The 19,355-nt window shown below is 39.4% G+C and overlaps 1 protein-coding gene across 2 annotated transcripts in view; it reads left to right on the top strand.

Annotated features, from left to right (window-relative positions):
* Positions 1-19,355, top strand: part of Runx1t1 (RUNX1 partner transcriptional co-repressor 1) — a 144,690-nt gene that overhangs the window by 116,841 nt on the left and 8,494 nt on the right. For both annotated transcript variants that reach the window (XM_038347418.1, XM_038347417.1), the window contains exons 9-10: positions 9,347-9,415; positions 14,291-14,481. In XM_038347418.1, the coding sequence (XP_038203346.1) occupies positions 9,347-9,415; positions 14,291-14,481 (260 nt within the window). The remainder of the gene's footprint in view (positions 1-9,346; positions 9,416-14,290; positions 14,482-19,355) is intronic.

Below are 19,355 nucleotides of genomic sequence, written 5' to 3' on the forward strand. Positions count from 1 at the left end.
TATTTGTGGATTGTCAGGGTAAAAAAAAATAGAATGTAATCCCAAAGACACTGAAAGATAAATTCAACATGAAAGCATTTCAAGTGGCCTGAAAACTTTGTGCTGAGTGAGTAATGGGTTTTATCGTTTACATCGCTAGCCATTGTATGTGTGCACTATTTGACTAAATGGAGTGGAGAGATGGACTTGTATAGACCTTCATTCTGTCAACTTATGTGCTTACCTCATACCCACCTGCTCACTCAGTTTTGAATGCAGTCTTTGCTGAAAAAGGAAATAAATAGCCCACCTAAAGGATAAACTTCTGACTTTGAATCATTAGCACAATGACTGATGAATCAGAATAAAAAAATTTGAGGCATGTTTATCTGGCTATTGAATTTACACCATCTTTTTTAAAAATAAAATTATTCCTAGCAAATAAAGTATCCTTTGCATGTAGATTTGTTTATTTCTGCAGATTCTTGCAGGCTGAGCATTCATTACCATACTAAATATTAAATAAAGAGGGATTCCTGGCCTTATAATTTACCCAACAGGAATTATTCTGGGGAGTTTGCAGGCAAGGCAGTTTTATTTGTCAGGTTGCATTAAGGCACATAATGAAAACAGAATTAAGTCTAATTTGAGCTGATATTGGTCTAAACAAAGCTATGTGGTGCTGAGTACAATAAGCATCTTGTTTTTATTTTCTTATTGTGAGTAAAAATTGGTTAATGTGGCAGATTTGCTAAGAAACAAAAGGGGATATTTGTAGCCATTGAACGTAGGAAAGGATGGAGAGCCCTAAAGTAAATAAGCATCCGGGAACAGAATCATGCAGTGTGGTTGGCTCTATGTCATTCAAGACACCAGGAGGAGGATTCTTCCTTCTGGCCTTGAGGAAGGGACAGGCAAAGATGCGACTGAGGGCACAGCCTACTGTCTGCTGTGCAGTGTTAAAGAAGTCTCAGAAACTCACTGGGCTTCATGCCTAAGCAAGATGCTACTTAGCCATGGAAGTCCTCTGCTTTCTAGGTAGTCACTACCACTGCACCGACTCTGACCAATGTTAGTGACTGGTCACATCTTCCAGAAAGAGAGCTTCAAGTCTCTGATACAAAACCAAAATGATCAACTTGGCTTACACAAAAAAAAAAAAAAAAAAAAAAAAAAATGGTTGCATAGGTGTACATAAATTACTGCCTTTAGCGATGCTTGGTGAACTCATATTTTTGGTCATGCTAAATTGTTGCTTTGGTGTTATAAGTTTTTATAGGCTATACTCTCCAAAGACTACATAAAATTTTGTGTTTCTTTGTTTAGACTATTAAAAGAATAATATGGGTTTTGGACACCAGACCTTAGACTGCCTTCTACTAAGCCTTTGCCAAAATTGTTAAGAGCTCTGTGGTTTCCAGGTTCTAGCAGTTAATGGTTATTTACCATGTGTGTCTTTGCTGCTTGGCTTGTGAAGTTTTTGAATTCCATTTTCTGGAGCCAGTTTGTGGCTCTGAGTGAGAGGACAGGTACTTTCAATCAGTATTATTTACATAAATTGCTTTCTGTCTTTCAGGGTTTAGAATTGAAGGTATGAATGAGTGTAGTAAAAAGATAATCAGTTATTGACAAATCAATCCATTTTCTTCTCCTGGAAAGTGTTTAATTAGGTTCCTGTGGGCTGAGAAAGCTACAATAGGTCTGTATTTTATATACATGTAGATATCATTATGCCATAAGTCGTTTATTTTCTAAGGTTTGAAATGGTTGGTCTCAAATGAGACCTTCAGAGTATGTTATAGAAGATGTATTTGGCTCAGATCCAGCCCTCCTCCTCCCACCTCTAACTTGGAAATTGTGGAGATGTTTAGCCATGCACTCATTCTTAGCATTTTTAAATGGTGTTCAGGGACTGTGTGGAGGAGAGTGTAGAGAGATGTGCTAGAAGTTTGCTTTACTCAATCCCAGTATCACTTTTGAAATGTAGACACAGCGTTAAGTCACTGAGGGGCAATGGAAAAACAATGCAAGTTATCTATCACTAATTGAATTTTTAAAGTTTTCTCCAGACATGAAGTGGAGACTCTACTGAATTTTAAACTCTGAGAACATACTGACCTCATCATGTTGCCTTCATTGTAGTAAAATGCAAGTTGATATCTTAAAGCATTCCCCCCCCCCATGTAACTCAGCCTGGCTTCTAACTTGCTTTGCAGCCGAGGATGACCTTGAACCCCCAATCCTCCTGCCTCTTTCTTTAAAATTCTGGGATTATAGGCATATGCACAACTCTTCCTTTGAAGGACTTTGCAGAAGCATGATTTTCATTTTTTTTTAAAAAGATGCTTATTCTTGTATCTTTACTGTACTGAAAACAAAAAGGGGAAAATGCTGTGAGGCAATCCTTTTGTATACTGTGCCCTCATTGTTAAATAAAAAGCTGACTAGCCTATAGCCAGGCAGGATTTCTAAGGCACAAGGAATGCTGGGGAGAAGAAGGGCACAATCAGAAGACACTATGGGACGTAGAGTGAGTAGGGTAGGAAGTACACACATGAGTTAAACAAGCCTCAGGGCCGCATGCAGATTAATAGAAATGGGTTAATTTAAGTTATAAAAGCCAGCTAAAAACAACCCTGAGCTATTGATCAAGCATTTATTATTAAAATTAAATCTCTCTGTGATTATTTGGGGAGCAGCTGGTAGGTGAGAATAGTCTACCTACATACTCTTTTTATTATTCTGCATTTGCTGCCCAGGAAAAAACTAGATATTCAATTGCTATCAGCATTAGACAAGTACTCTTCAGACTATTGCTTTGTGTTTAAAGTATGACCCTTACACCTTTATGTTTTGTTATCTAGTGTACTTGACTGATCAGAAAGGCAGTAGGATGATAATTGGCAGATTCTGTCCCTGACACAGAATTCATCTCACATTTATAGACAGGAACTTGTTGGCTGCCCCTTTGTGTGTTCCTGAGTATTTGGTTCCCTGACACTAATTCCCCACATACCTTCTCCTTGCAGGGTGCTGCTTCTAGTACTGTTTTGGAGCCTACCATTTTATTTTATTTTTTTAAATCACCTCCTTTGTTCTAGAATCTTTCTGCAGTTCATTGTCTATCTCTTTTGTTTTCAAGAATGTTGTAAAATTATTAGAAAAGAGGTTTTTTTTTTCTTTTTTAAAGTTACCTAATGATGGGTTTAAGGCTAACATTGGGAACTACTGTCAGGAACTCTGAAATCTGGTGGCATAAATTCCTTGTGGGTTTTTAGAGGAATATTGAGATGGTAGAGCAGAGATTTAGCTAGTGTCTCTGTGTGGATTTTGGTAGAAACTTAGCTCATTCCAGAAAGAAGTTTTTGACTGATTTAGATAGAAGGGAAAATGAAGCTGGTCTTTCATCAGAGAGTCAGCTCTTCAAGGGTGTCTGGACATGATGGAGGAGTTCATGTTTCTGAGTGTTTTAGTTGGCAAGTGGTATGATCGTAGCAACACCAAATTACTAAGATTCTCTGGGGCATCTGACCTGGATCACACATATTTAGAGTGCAAGCTCTGAGTGGGTCTGGATTGGAATTATTGGTTTTCTCTATACTTGTGAGTCTGTCAAGTCACAAATCTCACTGTGTTTGAGTTTCCTCATCTGCAAAGTGGAGATGGCAAGAACATACATGTTGTAGGCAGATCTACTGATACTGAATTAGAAGGCATAAAAAGTGAAAGGGGGTGTCTGACACATAATAGATATGGTATAAGTATTAATATTATGATAATCTTCATAAAGATTTGAAAGAATAGTAGTAAATGAAGTTGGTAGATATTTGGAGGGGCTGGACATCCAAGATTGTAGCATGAAAATAGATTCTTACGTACTTTCACATGCTACAGAATATTTCTAAGCATGTTTTTTATTAGCAGAAAAATTTAAAAAGGGATTTTGCCATGAATATAATATTGCATTTAATTCAAACCCATGACTATAGGAAAATAGTTTTCCCTCAACTAAAGAAACATTGTTAAACTTCTCTACTGCCAGAATATAAAAACCATAAACAGGTTGTTCAGAACAGAGCTATGTGTGAAATTTGGATTTTTTTCATACTTGCATTGGGTTGGTTTTTTTTTGTAATTACATGGTAAAGTTCATCTCATGGCCACACACCTGGGTCCATAAGGCAAATGCCTGTCATGTTTTAAAGTCTGCTTTATTCATGATATTATATTTTAAAAACTACAAATTAAATATGCCTGTGTTTTCAAAATAAGATGATTCTTTCTAAAATATGAGGTGTGCTTATTGACAAAGATAGATATTCCAAAGCAGTGGCTAATTTTGAGGCTGTGTGTGGGCTTCCAAAAATAGCTTTGAGATTTCTGAATTTATTACCCTTAAAAAAGGTGGCACTTGTTAGGATGGAATCACTTAACCCTTCCTTTCTTTTGATGGTCTCTGCAATAGATACAATCATGATCACAGCCTCATTTTGCCCACTACAGGATGAAGGCCATGGCTAGGCACTGCTGAGCTTTGAGCATTGCTGTCCTGGGTCAGATGAGGTCACATTGGCTCTCCAAAGGCTGTCTGCTCATCCCTTCATTATACTGATGGCAGCCCTTGCTGTACCTAGTACCCAATGGTCTCCCTTATGTCGTAGTAAGTGTAGTGCATCTTCCATCTCATCATCAACCGCTGCTTCTCATTTTCTCTCACGGTTCACTCTGGCGTGGCTCTTTCTCTTTAGTAGGTGTCTGTTATCTTCTGGAAGTTGCCACTTCCTCTTCCCGTGACCCCCAAGCAATTTGTACTTCAAACCAAGCGAATGTAATTTAGAAGAACTTCTCTACTCACCTGTCAGTAATCATATTGTGTATGTGTTTTCCATTTGAAGTTCAGTCTTGCTAGATGCTCCTGTCTGTATTTACTGTTGCACTTTAGAAGAACTCTCCATTTTTATAGCAACTGCCATTTCGAAGGTAGTTTGTGGAAACAGTAGTACAGATAAGCTTCTGGAGAAGGAGCTGGAGAGTCTTAGAATTGTCTTCTCTAGATTAGTGAGTATTTTAAAATAATAATTAAGTCCTGTAGAACTGTCTCCATTTCTCCAATTTACCAACTTCAGGATTTCTTTTTCTTTCTTTGTGTTATTTTAATATTTTTTGTCTCTTAAGCTCTTTTTCCATACATAACTCCTACAGTTAATCAGATGTTTCTACTTAGTCAGAAGATGCATAATCTTGACATTACAACTACTTAATCAAAAGATAATGTATTTGTATTATGTGGTTTTGGTAGCCTGTTATTTTTAAAGCTATTTTTAGCTTTAATATTTAGCATTAAAGCAAATAGATTCTAAAGAGTACCTTCTTCACTTTCTGTTCCTCCTATTGTTAGACCCAATGTTAGAAAAAGTATCATGACTCAGAACTGGAGAGGATGCTGCAAAATGCATGCAGTCTTGGGCACGTGTGTGCGTGCATGTGTGTATTTGTTTTAAGGTTTGGCTATTTTGAAAACAGTTCTTTTAGAAATTAGCATTATGAAAACTGTTTTTCACATTTGGTGTCAGTATTTTTTGGGTAGGAGTTGGTTCTCTTTGGATATCTCAGAGTGTCATTTATGGAGATATAGCCCAAAGTATGACAGCCCAACTTTCCAGTGTGGCATAACAAGATACCCTGATACAGACCACCAAAGGTTAAAGGTTGACTGATCCCCAAGCACTGAAATTGAGGGCATAAATATTTACAAGGTTTAAGTAACCTTCATAAAAATGTTATCTATAGAATTTAAGGGTCTACTTCCAAGGAGAAAGACAGTGAATTGGTAACTCTGGGAATAATTTCAATCTGACATGTAAAATAATATTCTTAGAGCTAAGAATTTTGCAGTGTGTTTTCATACTATAAACTTCTCCAGAGCTTTTGCTTTTTAAATAGAAAATAGCTATTTGGTTAAGTACCGGGAGAAAAAAATCTCTACAGTTCTTTCTTCATCCTTGTTACTTAAAAAGGATATATGTACTCTCACTGGTTGCTATAGAGATTTGCATGGGTATGGATCTTCATTTATTAATACAAATTTAAGGTCAATTTTGTTGTATGTGTATTTCTGCTCTTGAGTAAGGTATTGTGTATGCAGCTCATTTAAAAATGTAATGTATAATTAAGAAATGTAGCTTAATAGATAATCATCTATAATAGTCAATTTGTAGTCATGTTAGTTAGGTTTTCTAGATATATAGAGATATATTTCAGTTAGATAGATATTCTTCAAAGCTTTCAAAGACTACAGAATATGGCATTTAAAATGTTTTAAGAGCTTAGAACTTTTCATGATAGTGAGACACATGTGCTCCTGGCAGCACCAATCTACCTCAAGAGGAAGATGGGCATCAAAAAGGCTCCTTATGGAGTTGGTTAGCCATTTGGACAGGAAACTGCTTTTGCCTGGACTGCTTGATGGTATGCTGGGTGAACTGGACATGCAGGACCCACAGAGAAATGACTGCTGAACTTGCCTAAAGGTGAGATGATCCTTTTGGGTTCCTGCTACCTGAAAGAGTCTGCTAGACATTCTGCAGGGCATAGAAGAAATGTGGCTGACAAACTGCCAATAAAGGTGGAACTGTCTTTGAAATTTCCTGCTTCATGGAAAAGTCTGCTGGATACTATGGGCCTGTAGGCTGCAGATGGATGCCCCAATGGTACAGAAGAACTTTGGGTGACTGTCCAGGTTGTGAGATGTCTCTGTCAATTCTAGAGTTTCAGAAGTTCCTTACAATGCACTTCCTGTTTACTTAGGTAATATTATATCCTTCTGAAGTCTTTGATGGAGTTGAAGAATAGATAGAAAGTAGATATAAATATTGTAACTATAATTCTTACTTGATACCTGTTTTCTTATATGTAATTTTACTATGTTAAAGATAAAGCCTCCCTTTTCGTTTAAACAGAACAGGGGATGTGATGTGGTAGTCCCCTCTGTATTCTGTGAATACCATTGGTGAATAGAGAAACTACCTTGGGTTGTTGATAGGGCAGAACTTAGTTAGTCAGGGGAAACTAAGCTGAATGCTGGGACAAGGAAGGGCAGAGCTAGGAGAAGCCAGGTAGCCCCGCTAGAGACAGATGCCAGAACTTTGCTGGTAGGCCATGACTTCGTGGTAATGCACAGATTAATGGAGATGAGTTAAATTAAGATGGAAGAGTTAGCCAACAAGAAACTAGAGCTAATGTGCTAAGCAGTGATTTAAATAATATGGTTTCTGTGTGGTCATTTTGGGTCTGAGCTACTGAGCAACCGGGGACAAACAAGTGGCCTCCTAACAACAACTGGTGGTGAAAATAAAGATTACCAGTGATAGTCATTGTCAGTTTTTCCTCCGAATTTAGCAATGTTGCCTCAGTTTACAAATGAGCTTCTCAAACATGGAGAACTAGCTTGATACCCCAGAATGAGTCACAGCCAAAACTCAGATTATTTTCTACCAGACTCTAGTCTTATTTTTCCTTTCTTTGTACTGCCTAGAATTGGTAATTATCATCTTTTATGTCTGTACTTTGGATAACCGCATCACTTTTCCTGTTTTTTATAATAATGCTTGGCACTTTATCAAAAGATAATAGTTAACCTATTGAACTTTCTTTAACCTGCCACATGAAGAAAAAAAAAAAACACAACCAAGAACCCATCCCTTGAAACTTGTAGGAATTAGTTTTTATTGTTGGCTGTAGGCTTTACAGAGCTCTTATTAGCCAACTAAATATACTTCAGTGAAAGTGATTTGCCTGTGAAAAGTCTTTATCACTTATTACACATAAACTTATCACTGTAAGGCATGCTGTGTGTGGACCGGACCACATTCCATCTCCTGTGAAAATAGTTATGGTGTTATAGAAGGCAAGCTTGAACAACTTAGTTAGCAGTATCACATATCCCTTAAGTCATACGCCGTATAGTTTTTTTACCTTTCTTGAAGAACAAAAATAATTAATTTAAAAAGGCATTTTATTGTTGTTACTTATACTTTACAAAAGAAGCACACCAATGAAAACTCATGGGTATAATACTTATTAGATAACTTTATGTTAATATTGATAATGTGCATTGTGTAACAACTTACTAAGTAGTTTTAAGATTATAATGCAACCTTTTAAAAAGAAAGCTTTTATTTTGAAAAAATATTTAAAAGAAATATTGCAAAGTTATAGGAGAGGCTTTCCATATATCCTTCACCAAATTACCATACATTTTTTTAAAAGTTAACTAGGAAAAATTGGTGTTCAGGCTCACTGATGATCTATGTGCCCTGCAAAGATATGCATATATTTAAAACATTCATGTCTACTGACTTAGCTCAAGGAGCTGTTGTTTGTCTTTTTAGTATCATGAATTGATTATTATAGCTTATAATAGCTCAATTGATTAGTCTCTTCTTCAGTCCTTCTGAAATCTGATAGTGTAGTTCTTCGCTCTGATTTCCTCACTCAAGAGGAATAAACAGATCTCAAATACATAGGCTTGCATTGAAAATCCAATATGGAAGACTTGTCTTGCATATTTATATTTTAGCTAGGGAGGACAATAACAAACTTTATTTTCAAGGTGCATAAAATTATTAAATGCTTGAAGCTTTTGTATGACTGTTATTTGAAAGTTAGCATTTCTGTGATAACTTTATTTTCTCAGAATATCTGAAAAGATAATAAACACAGTCTATAAAATAGAACTTCATTTCTAATTCTGAACAAAACATGAGCCAAATTCTGTTTGATTCTCTGAATGTCAACAAGTCCATTTTAATATTCCCAGATTTCCATTTTTGTCAACTCCACAGGACACAATGTATAAGGAAGTTATAATACACAATGAGATGTTGAAATAATTAAGCATTAGCCCTGGTTACCTCTAGAGTAGGTCTTACTATTTGTCTCTTGTGATAGAATCAGAGCTCTGTATAAATTATATCCACATATGATTGATTTTTGCACTACAGATTTGACTTTGGATAGGAAAGGCACCAACTATAATCTCCTTTCACAATACAAAGTGCACCTATAGAAACCATCGCCATGAGAAAGTTCTGGGAAGCCCGTTCCCAGACATCATACCATATGAAGTAAAGTTGCTTTGGATTTGAGTATATGAGGCATTTGGGCCAATGACCTTCTGCTTTCCCTGGGCTCTGATGGCTAGCCTTGCTATTTTTGTGAATTTTCTTGAAGTGAAACATTCAACCTTTTAAAATTGCATTTTTGTAACAAAGCCAAGAGGAGGAGTTGCTTGCTTGGCTCTGCATCAGGACCTGGCATTACTGACGGCTTCTCCCCTTCTCTCCACCCTCTCCCGTCATTTCCATAGATGCACATCGGGAATTCCTTCACAGGCCTGCGTCTGGATATGTGCCAGAGGAGATCTGGAAGAAAGCTGGTAAGAATTGTTTAGAAACACGAGTTTGGTGTTCTGGCAGCTGTGTGCAGTTGTTAGTGCTGTGATGTGGTGAATGACAAGAAAGGACTTCGCTGCGAACAGCAACAATAGCAAAAGCATAGCAAAAGCAAAGCAAAACAAAGCGAAAACCACAAAACAAAACAAACTGGGAAAAAAACCCTCATTAATATTCTTAAACCAGGCCTGATTAAAACATGAAATAGTTTTTATTTTCACAGCATCTGTTAGTGCCATTATAATTGAAAGGCTGGCAATATTTCCTTTACAAACCTCTCCCCGCTTTTGAAGCATCTGTAATGACTTCAGAGTGAAATTTTGGCATAGGAGGTCTTAGTCTGCATGCCGTTCTTCTTTGATGGGGAAAGAAATCTAGTGTTTTAGGAATTAAATTACATACATCAGCATTTTTTCTCTGCATTTTTAAATGGACCAAATCTAGTGAACTTGGTAAGGAACTTCAGAAGGATTATTATTTCTGCTTACAGCCTTTCTGTGGTGTTTAATATTAAATCATCAGAGCTACGTTACTGAGTGGCTGGGCCTTTCCCTTCTGCATCTGCCTCTTGTTCACTCCCATTAGCGTCAGTTGCTGTATATTCTGTGGTAAATTTGAAGCTTCCAGGGATGCACTGACTTGGTATTGGGCTTAAAATTCAGAGCTGGCAGACTCTCTGTGGAGCACCAGCTAAGCATGAAACCTGAAAAAAAAAAAACAAAAATTGAACCCAGGAGATAAAAGAGAAGCCTGGCTCATGAGCCGAGGATGCTACAAAGAACAAGTGATGGCTGTGGCTTTGAGCTGCTTAAATTTTAGCGGTTAGGACAACTTCTCTTGGTACAAAACTGAGAAGGACCATGGCCAGTTCCAGCCACCCATCACACGGGCACAGAACTGGCCTGCTGAGTCTCAGTGGGGTCTTTGTTGTTCTTATTCCTGTTTTTCTGCCGAAGATTTCTGTTTAGGTTTTGACTGAATTCAGTTATTTGCAGTCCTTTACCACTTGCTGAATATGTGGTCACGTGTACGTTAGCCACATATTTTATCCGTCTAAGAATGAGAGCGACTTTCCCAAATCCGATAGAATTTTAAGTTTCATAGCTGAGATGCAGAGCTAGGAGGCTCTCCCCAGGCCCTGTCTGCAAAGCAGATGAATTGCAAGTGCGGCTTTCCTTCTTCCTAGCTCGGACCCAGTTGTGCTAATGGTCTCGGGATTCTCCTAAATTGTTACTAACTGAAGTGCCGTCCAACCCCAAGAAGCTGCTGCGTCTTCCCATTCTTTTCTTTTTCACTTCTAAAACCCCCTTTAAGCTTCCAAGGCCTGCTATTCCAATAAGAGGTACAGGGAATTGTCATTGTGGATAAGAAAAGGATGAAAAATGTCCTTCTCTGTTCCCCTTGGCTACCTGTATTTAGGTTAAGTTCTTGATAGTTCCTACAGAAAATTGACTGTGAGGGCTTGTGTAATCCAGATTTCTTCTACGCTGTCTGCTTGTTTTCGTTGGGCTGCTGAGAAGCAGGAGTAGATTTTTCCTGAATCCACCACCTTTTCTAGAAAGCCAGCATGAATAGCAAGGTGTAGAGGAAGGCCTCCCGTGAGCAAGCAGTTGCTGGTGGATTCAGAAGTGCGGTTTGCATTTTGCAGTTCATCAAAGTTGTGCTCTTTCTTCTCCTTCGGATTTCTTACTTGATATGTGGGAGTCTACTGAGTCCATCATTACTGTTTCTTCAGTCGTTTTTCTGTCTCTCTGCACCCAGTCTTGAGTGGGTTTAGGTTTAGGTTCACGGGGCTGAGAAGTCGAGAAAAGGGTGCTGTTTCCTTTACGCTTATGCAATGCAGAAGAGGGAGCCAACTTTTCGGGGAGAGTGTGGATTATTTCTCCATGAACTGTTCATCTCTACTCTGTCTTCGTTCTAAGGCATTGTTCCGTTGTGGTACAGACGTCCTTCCCTCTTCTCAATTTGGCTCCACCCACCACGCCAGAACAGTGCGGACTACCTTTCTATAGATGGATGATAAAACTTAAGCTGTGGATGACAGCTTTATCTAGAGAGTTCCAGGAAGTGCTTGTAATATTGTCCTGGACAGACTTCTTCAAAAGCAGGTGTAGAGTTCCCAGTGCAGGTCAAGGGTTCAGAGTTGCCAGTGTGTGTCAAACTGTCCAATATCCGAGAACACCAAAGGTAAAATGGGCCATCTACGCTCCGCTTCTTATACTGTGGAAGGATTCTAAAGTGTACCTCTGTCAGCAGAGGAACAAAAGCCAGACCCAGGCATAATAGTTCACACCTGTAATCCCAGTGACTGGAAAATTGTCAGGGAGACGCAAGACGGAGCCACCACATGCTACAGGATGAGACCCTGTCTCACAAGACCAAACCAAACGAAAAGACATACAACAACAACAGCAAAAGCCCTAAACCAGCAAACAAACCTGCCTACCTGTTTTTTAAGAGCAACTTGTAAGTGTGCCTTTGCCACAGAAGTACTAAGTATTATTTTCATGGCCAAAGCTAACTTAAGCAGAGTTAGCAATGTATGAACAGTCCTCTCAAGCTACTGTGTGGTACTATCAATGCATTGTCCCCACAGGACGCTGTAATTATAAAAGCAAATACTTTCAGATGTTTTCCGGTTTTTATGTCATTTTAGTTTGAAATGATTTTAAATTTTCATAGGAAAATTTCCAAAAAAAAGTAATCACAAGTTCTTACTGCTTTTATCCACTCCTCATTATACGACATTTGTGTATATTGTCTTCATTCTCCCTCTCCCACTTTGGCCTTTCCTTCTGGATACACACACACACACACACACACACACACACACACACACACACACATTGAGGGGGGGAGACCCAATGTAAATTCTGTATATTGCTCCAATGATAGCTCAACAACATTTAATTCATATTTTTTTAAAAAATATTAAAAATCCTAACAAACGTTGAAGGCCACATCCACTTTCTCTAAAAGTCATATTTTTCAGTGCAAGAGCAAAGATAACAAAGGAACTCAAAAGTTACACAGGATTCTTATAAAACTGAAGGGGAAAAAATCAAACATAAAAGTAGTTTCAAAATTGTGAGTGAATGTTTTTCTTCAGTATATTTCTTTTCAAAGGATCAGAGAATGCTTGCAGTTGGTAATAAATATTCAAGCACCTTGCAAATGTCCTACCAATTCTCTTTGCTGATCTGTACATGCCTGTGGGATTAGAATAGGAATGCATAATTTAAATATAAATTGCCTTATTTGCATATACAATTAGTCAAGCTACAGCTTTGATCATAAGCAAAAATTATTGTCCTGTATTACAACTTAGATAGAATTTTAATTCACCTTGAATATTCAAACTAAATTACACCCTGGCTGTATAGTTCGAAGGGCAGCACTTCCCTGGAGCCCTGAGTCAGTTATGATAGGCTAATCAAGGCAGCTTTTGCCTCTTGGTAAAGAAGGGGTCATGAGCTGTGTACAATGCTCTGATTCTATCCAGATTTCCAGGGCTTACCAAGCAGGAGCTAACAGAGGATTAGCATGGCTTAGTTAATATTTTCTATCTGGATCTTTCTTTTCAAGTAGAGTGTATGAAACTTAGCCAGACAGTAATTCAAGGAAATTCCATTAGGAAGGATGGCCCTGAGTGGTGGAGGCTGAGGAAGACCTGTTAGTGAATGGCAGGAGGGCCTTCTGATGGCCTGAAGGCCCCACACTGTGGAACCAACTGCAAGGCTTGAAGAACCCTGAGAGGACTTGCAGCTCCTATACTCCCAACCTACAGTAAAACATTTTTATTAGGAATGTATATTTTTAATTAAACAGAACATTTAATTAAGGTGCTTTTTAAGTGGGTGAAACAATTAAGTGCAAACACTTGAATGAAACATGTCATAATTAGTTTTAATAGAGTGTTAATTGGTAGTAGGTTTGCCAAGTTAATAATTACTGCTTATTAAATTTTCAATTAATCATTGTCGTTTTGCGTTGAATAAAGATGAAAATTAGATAAACTAATTCAGGAGGAGGGTATTTTTCCCCTGTTAATTAGAAGAGTTAATGTTTTAAAAGTGGGAAGTACTTGTTTTAGGTGTCAATCTTCTGCCTTACAGTGGTTGACTCTTTGCATCTTGACTATAGCCAAACTGAGATAATTGGACACCTTGTAGGTTTGCTGTCAGGCCCGGCTGTGTGGCTTGTGGTGTGACTCGGTTTTGTTTGTCCAGAGCAACAGTTGGTTGTCCCATACTACTGTATATATTTGAAGTAGACAGAGAACAGCCTAAAACTTAGAAATGACAAGGTTCTTTGTAAAAATCTGGATCATTTACATATTTGTATTATTTAAGAAATAACAAGAAAAGGAAAACTGTACCACCCATTTCATTATTTCTTTTATTTAAAGGACCCTACCCTGTAGTCCAGGCTGGACCCAACCCTGTAGCCCAGGCTGGTCTTGAAGTCCTGAATGATGTGATTATAAACATTCACCATGATGTCAGTCTAGAAAACTGGTTCCTTGTATATCTGGCTGATCTTTACAAGTTCCGTCTGGACATTCTTGCCCCTCTACAGGCTCTAGAATCATCTCTGGAAACACTATGGTGGGAGAAAAATTAAGGAAAGGTGTATGCATTAAAAATATTCCCAAGAAGGCCATGCCAGAGAAAAATTCTCACTTTTGATTTCCTAAATGAGTTTAAGTGTTTGGATTGATCTTTAGACTGGCAGAACTGTCCAGGCATTTGGATGAGAGATAGATCTGTTCTGTGAAATTCTGTTAAGAAGAAATAGGTGTCTCTAGTGCTGAGCTAACCCAGGGATGTTCTGTCCTCTGGTCTGGCCTTACATCACAGAGGAGGCTGTGAACGAGGTGAAGCGACAGGCAATGACCGAGCTGCAGAAGGCTGTGTCTGAGGCAGAGAGGAAAGCCCACGACATGATTACCACAGAGAGGGCCAAGATGGAACGTACGGTGGCTGAGGCCAAGCGGCAGGCAGCAGAGGACGCTCTGGCGGTCATCAACCAGCAGGAAGACTCCAGCGAGGTAAGGCCTTTTGGGGGCGTCCCAACTAAGGATTGGACAGATCACTGGGAAAATCCAGGCACTGATGGGCTGACCTAGGGCAGATGTAAGCGTGTTTATTCATTAACCAGTTGGAAGAAAAGTTCTCAGACCAAGGTGTTGTGATATATTTGTAAATGAAATACTGAGGAAGTTTTCTTTTGATCTGTGTGTTTGATCTGTATGTATCTCTCTCTCTCTCTCTCTCTCTCTCTCTCTCTCTCTCTCTCTCTCTCTCTCTCTCTCTCTCTCTCTCTCTCTCTCTCTGTGTGTGTGTGTGTGTGTGTGTGTGTGTGTGTGTGTGTATGTGTGTGTCATGGCAAACATACTCCAGTCAGAAAATAACCTTAGCTGCTAGTCTCTGCCTGTTACCTTGTTTTATGCAGGGTCTCTAATTTGCATCTGCACAGATTTCAGTTTATGGACTTGTAAGGGGGAGTCTCCCACTCCATGCCCTATCTGCACAGTGAGGTGCTATGATTATAAGTGTATGCACTGCCCTGGACAGGGTTTACGTGGGTTCTTGAGGTTCATGCTCAGGTCCTTTCTTGTGGGGAAAGTACTTTACCAACTGAGCTGTCTCCCCAGCTCCTCATGTGAAATACATATCTTCTCCAAAGTTGTATTTAAAATTACTTTGATAATGCATCCTAAAGTCCAATGCTAAATTAATGTGTGCATGATTTAAATATTTCTAAAAGATCTTATGTATGATCTTTGCTTTCATGTTATCTATCATTAACCATTGTGTAGTCCTAACATGACATTGCTGTCTGAGTCATGTTATTGTGTGTTATTCCAGTATAGTGATTTCTACACATCCATAGCCACACACATGCACTCACTCAGGGCCTAATGATCCAAGGAACTGGTAAGTAAATAGCTAAAATGTGGTGGAATGCTTTAAAACATATAGCCCATAGAATCTTAACAGCATAGAATTGTTCCACGTTAATTAATATAGCACACAGTCTTCAGCTCCGAAATAACTCCAGATAAAAGGCTGCCATTAGCTCATCTCACAAAGCTGAGCCAGCGAAGGCACAGGCTGATAAATCAATGCCACACGACAATACGTGTCTATACTTTGGGAGGGAGGGTAAGGATTTAATTTGTAGCCGGCTTTTCTACAGATGAAAGAACCTGCGGGAATCACTCAGTGCCCAGAGTTTTTATTTAATGTGTACCAGATGAATAACAGGGGGACAACGGGAATTGATTTCCAACATTTGGAAGTTTCTCAGGAAGAGAGGGGAGAGGGAAGTTTATCTTCCTTTATAGGCTGACTTTTCCATTGTTGTATTAAACTAGACGGAAATTCAGCTTTCCTGGCATCACGCCATTAAGAATAAGAAGGACTTTGTTTTGCTTCTGTGTTGTTTTTTTGAAAGTTTATGGATGTCTACTGGAGAGTTTGTACAAGTTGGTGACGTCATGAGGAACACTTATCATCCTCTGTGCATTATTATTTTCATATAAGCATCTTAGGCCTGATGTGCCTATTGAGAGTGTTTGTGGAGGGCTGAAATGCCTAGGAAGGAAATGAGTTCATGTGCTTCCAGACAGGCAGTCGCATGTGAGATTCCTTCAGTTTCTCTACATGTTGTGATGGTGACAGTGGTCTTGGCATTATAAACCCAGTGTATTAAATGGACCTCGAAGTTCAGGTCTAGTCCTTCTCAGGACTCCTCCCAACAACCTAGAGGGCTCTGGTTTCCTCAGACTAGGACACACCCAGTCTGGCTCTCGTGTTGATTGGCCCGTTAGGTAGGGAATCTGCTGGAAATGTGAGGTCCAGCCTACCTCACACACAGATTCCTTACAACTCATAATTCTCACCTATTTCTGATGCTTTGAATTTTCTTGAACATTAACCGGTTGACTGCAAATAAGGTGCAAGTAACATTGAGTTTTAGACAATTTATGATGTTTTAAAAATAAAAATAAGAAGTCTGGTTATGGTAGAAGCTGGTTGAAAAAATACATACATTATCATTAAGTTTAACAGTTGTTGATTTTTTTTAAAATCTCACAAATTAATAGGCCTTCTTTGTTTGACTCTGAAAGGAAGTAGCACACACGCATGAACACATGCACACCTTAATGCTCCCCATTTATTTATTTATTCTTTTGTTGTTTATTTGTTTTTGTTTTTTGAGACAGGGTTTCTCTGTATAACAACTCTGGCTGTCCTGGAACTAGCTCTTATAGACCAGACTGCCCTCGAACTCACAGAGATTCACCTGCCTCTGCCTCTGAAGTGCTGGGATTAAGGGTGTGCACCACCACCTGTCTTATTTATTTATTCTTATATTGAATTATTGAGCCTTTTCATATATTAGGGATAGTGCTGACCCTGAGAGTCTCACAGTCTTCTTCTCACGTTGACTGTCATTCATCAAGAGAGCTAAGTAACTGTATTACAGGAGTCATGGTGAACCTCGAAGGTGAAGGTTTCTGGTGTGAAGGATAATCAGGAATTGGGTAGACTGACCATTGTAGCCGCTGCCCTCTCCTTAGGCCATGGTAATGTCCCTGCGGGGAAGAAACAGCAAGGTGGGGGGCAGTTTATAGACAATGACATAGCTGGTGAGTTCTTAGAGGGGACACTCAGGCTGAGATGAGGCAAGAGATTCCTGGAAACTAAAAGGAGGGCATGTCTCTGTTTGGGGTCAAGATGAGGAAGATGGTTGTAGTGGTGTTGGGGGTTGGAGGTGAGGGGTAATTGTAGATATGCTGGCTGAAACTCAGGAGATGAATTCTCACATGGGGTCCTCTTCATACATCAGAAGACCAGATATGAACCACATTTAAAAACTTGCTGAAGGACTGGGCAAGTAGCTGAGTGGATAGAGCTCTTACCTGTGTGGTACAGAGCCCTCGTTTGATCTTCAGAAACTCATCAAACCCAGATTGATGATGCTTGCAGTAATCTCAGCACTCTAGAATTACAGGCAGGAAGTTCAAGGTAATCCTTCACTAAGAAGTAAGTTTGGAGCCAGCATGAGCTACATGATGCTATGGTTGAAAAACAATAACAACAAAGAGAAACAAGACAAAACAAAAATACGTACTAGATTTGATCTATCCATGGTGTTCGGGGAAACAACAGAACAGGTAGCCTATGCTTGGGTATTTTGTGCTGTGCATATAAACAATACTAGTTAAAACATTTTAAAAGCTCAAGTGAATTATTAAGTCTAGCTGGATAAACAAGTCTTTACACTGGAAATAATAAGCAGAATAAAAGCTTTTGAAGTTCATTTTGTCCAGTATTAAAATTAGGATTCTTCATTGTTGAATGGGGTGTTGGGTTAGTACATGGATGCATAGTGTGGAGCTGCCATGCTCAGGTACTTTAGAGCTTCCCACACCACTCTCAAATGTGCTTGTTAGGATGGCAAATTACATTGTAACCACACCTTAACACCATGCTCACCTGACTGCATAATCAACTGTTCTTGTAACTAGAAGAACCTAAGAGTAGAACCCAAAAGTCCCAGCACTCGGGAGGCAGAGGCAGGCGGATCTCTGTGAGTTCGAGGTCAGCCCGGTCTACAAGAGCTAGTTCCAGGACAGGCTCTAGAAACTACAGGGAAACCCTGTCTCGAAAAAAAAAAAAAAAAAAAAAAAGGAAAAAAAAATGACAAAATAAAATAAAATATAAATCAAATAAAACAAAAATTGTCAGATCCATGCTGGGCAAGGCAACCAACAGAAGGAAAGGAACCCCAAGAGGAGGCACAAGAATCAGAGATCCATGTGTTCACACACTCAGGAGTCCCATAAAAACACTAAACTCAAAGCTATGCTATATATACAGTGGACCTGGTCCAGACCCTGTTGGCCCTGTGCTTTCTGCTTCCGTCTCTGTGAGTTCATATACACCTTGCTGAGTTGATTCAGAAGATTTTGTTCTCCTGGTGTCCTCCATCCCATCTCGCTCTTGCATTCTTTCTGCCTCCTCTTCCATCGGGTTTCCTGAACTTCGAGGGGAGGAATTTGATGCAGATATCCCATTTAGAGTTGTGTGTTCTGAGGACTTTCTCTCTCTAGTGTCTGGCTGTGGATCTCTGCATCTGTTCCTATTTGCTACAGGAGGAAGCCTCTCTGATGATCACCAAATAAGGCACTGATCTATGAATATATTCTTTGTTTAATTTTTAAGACTAGTAGTATTTGTTTTACCCTTGGTCTCTGGGCTATCTAGTCCCTGGTTCTTGGTTGCCCAAGCAGTGTTGTGTATGGGTTCCATTTCGTGGAGTCAGAACAGACACTGGCTGGCTATTCCCATAAGTTCTGTGACACTGTTTCCGCGGCATATCTCGTAGGCAGGACAGATTGTAGGTCAACAGTTTTGTGGCTGGGGTGGTGTTTACATTTACCTTTTGGTAACCTGCAGAGTGACTTCCTGTACCAAAGACGCTAGCACATAGAGGTGAAGGCCCCATGTAGGCACCAGCTCTACTTCTCCGACTTCAATGGGTTGTGTGGCTGCTGGCCTTGGCAATGGGGTCCCACTGTTAGTTTGCAGAGAGCCACATAGTGTCTTAATAGCCTGGGTTGTTTGAGGGTTTCCTTGGGTCCTCCATGGCCAACAACTCAGTTGATTGTAACTCAGTCCCTATACTGGAAGTCTCATTTGGTGAGAAGAATGAGGACTCCATATCCCCCATTATTAGGAGACCTTGTTAGGAACTCCTTCATGTATTTTTAGGAAGTTTCCACTGTGCTAGGCTTCCTCAAATGTCCCTTACTTCCAGTTATCCCCCATGATATTCCCTCCCTCAATCCCATCTTCCCTCTCCTCCCCACCTGTTATTCCTATTCCTGTCCCCTACTCTACTGACCCCACC

Source organism: Arvicola amphibius, chromosome 11 (genome assembly GCF_903992535.2).
Source record: "Arvicola amphibius chromosome 11, mArvAmp1.2, whole genome shotgun sequence".
Lineage (NCBI taxonomy): Eukaryota > Metazoa > Chordata > Mammalia > Rodentia > Cricetidae > Arvicola > Arvicola amphibius.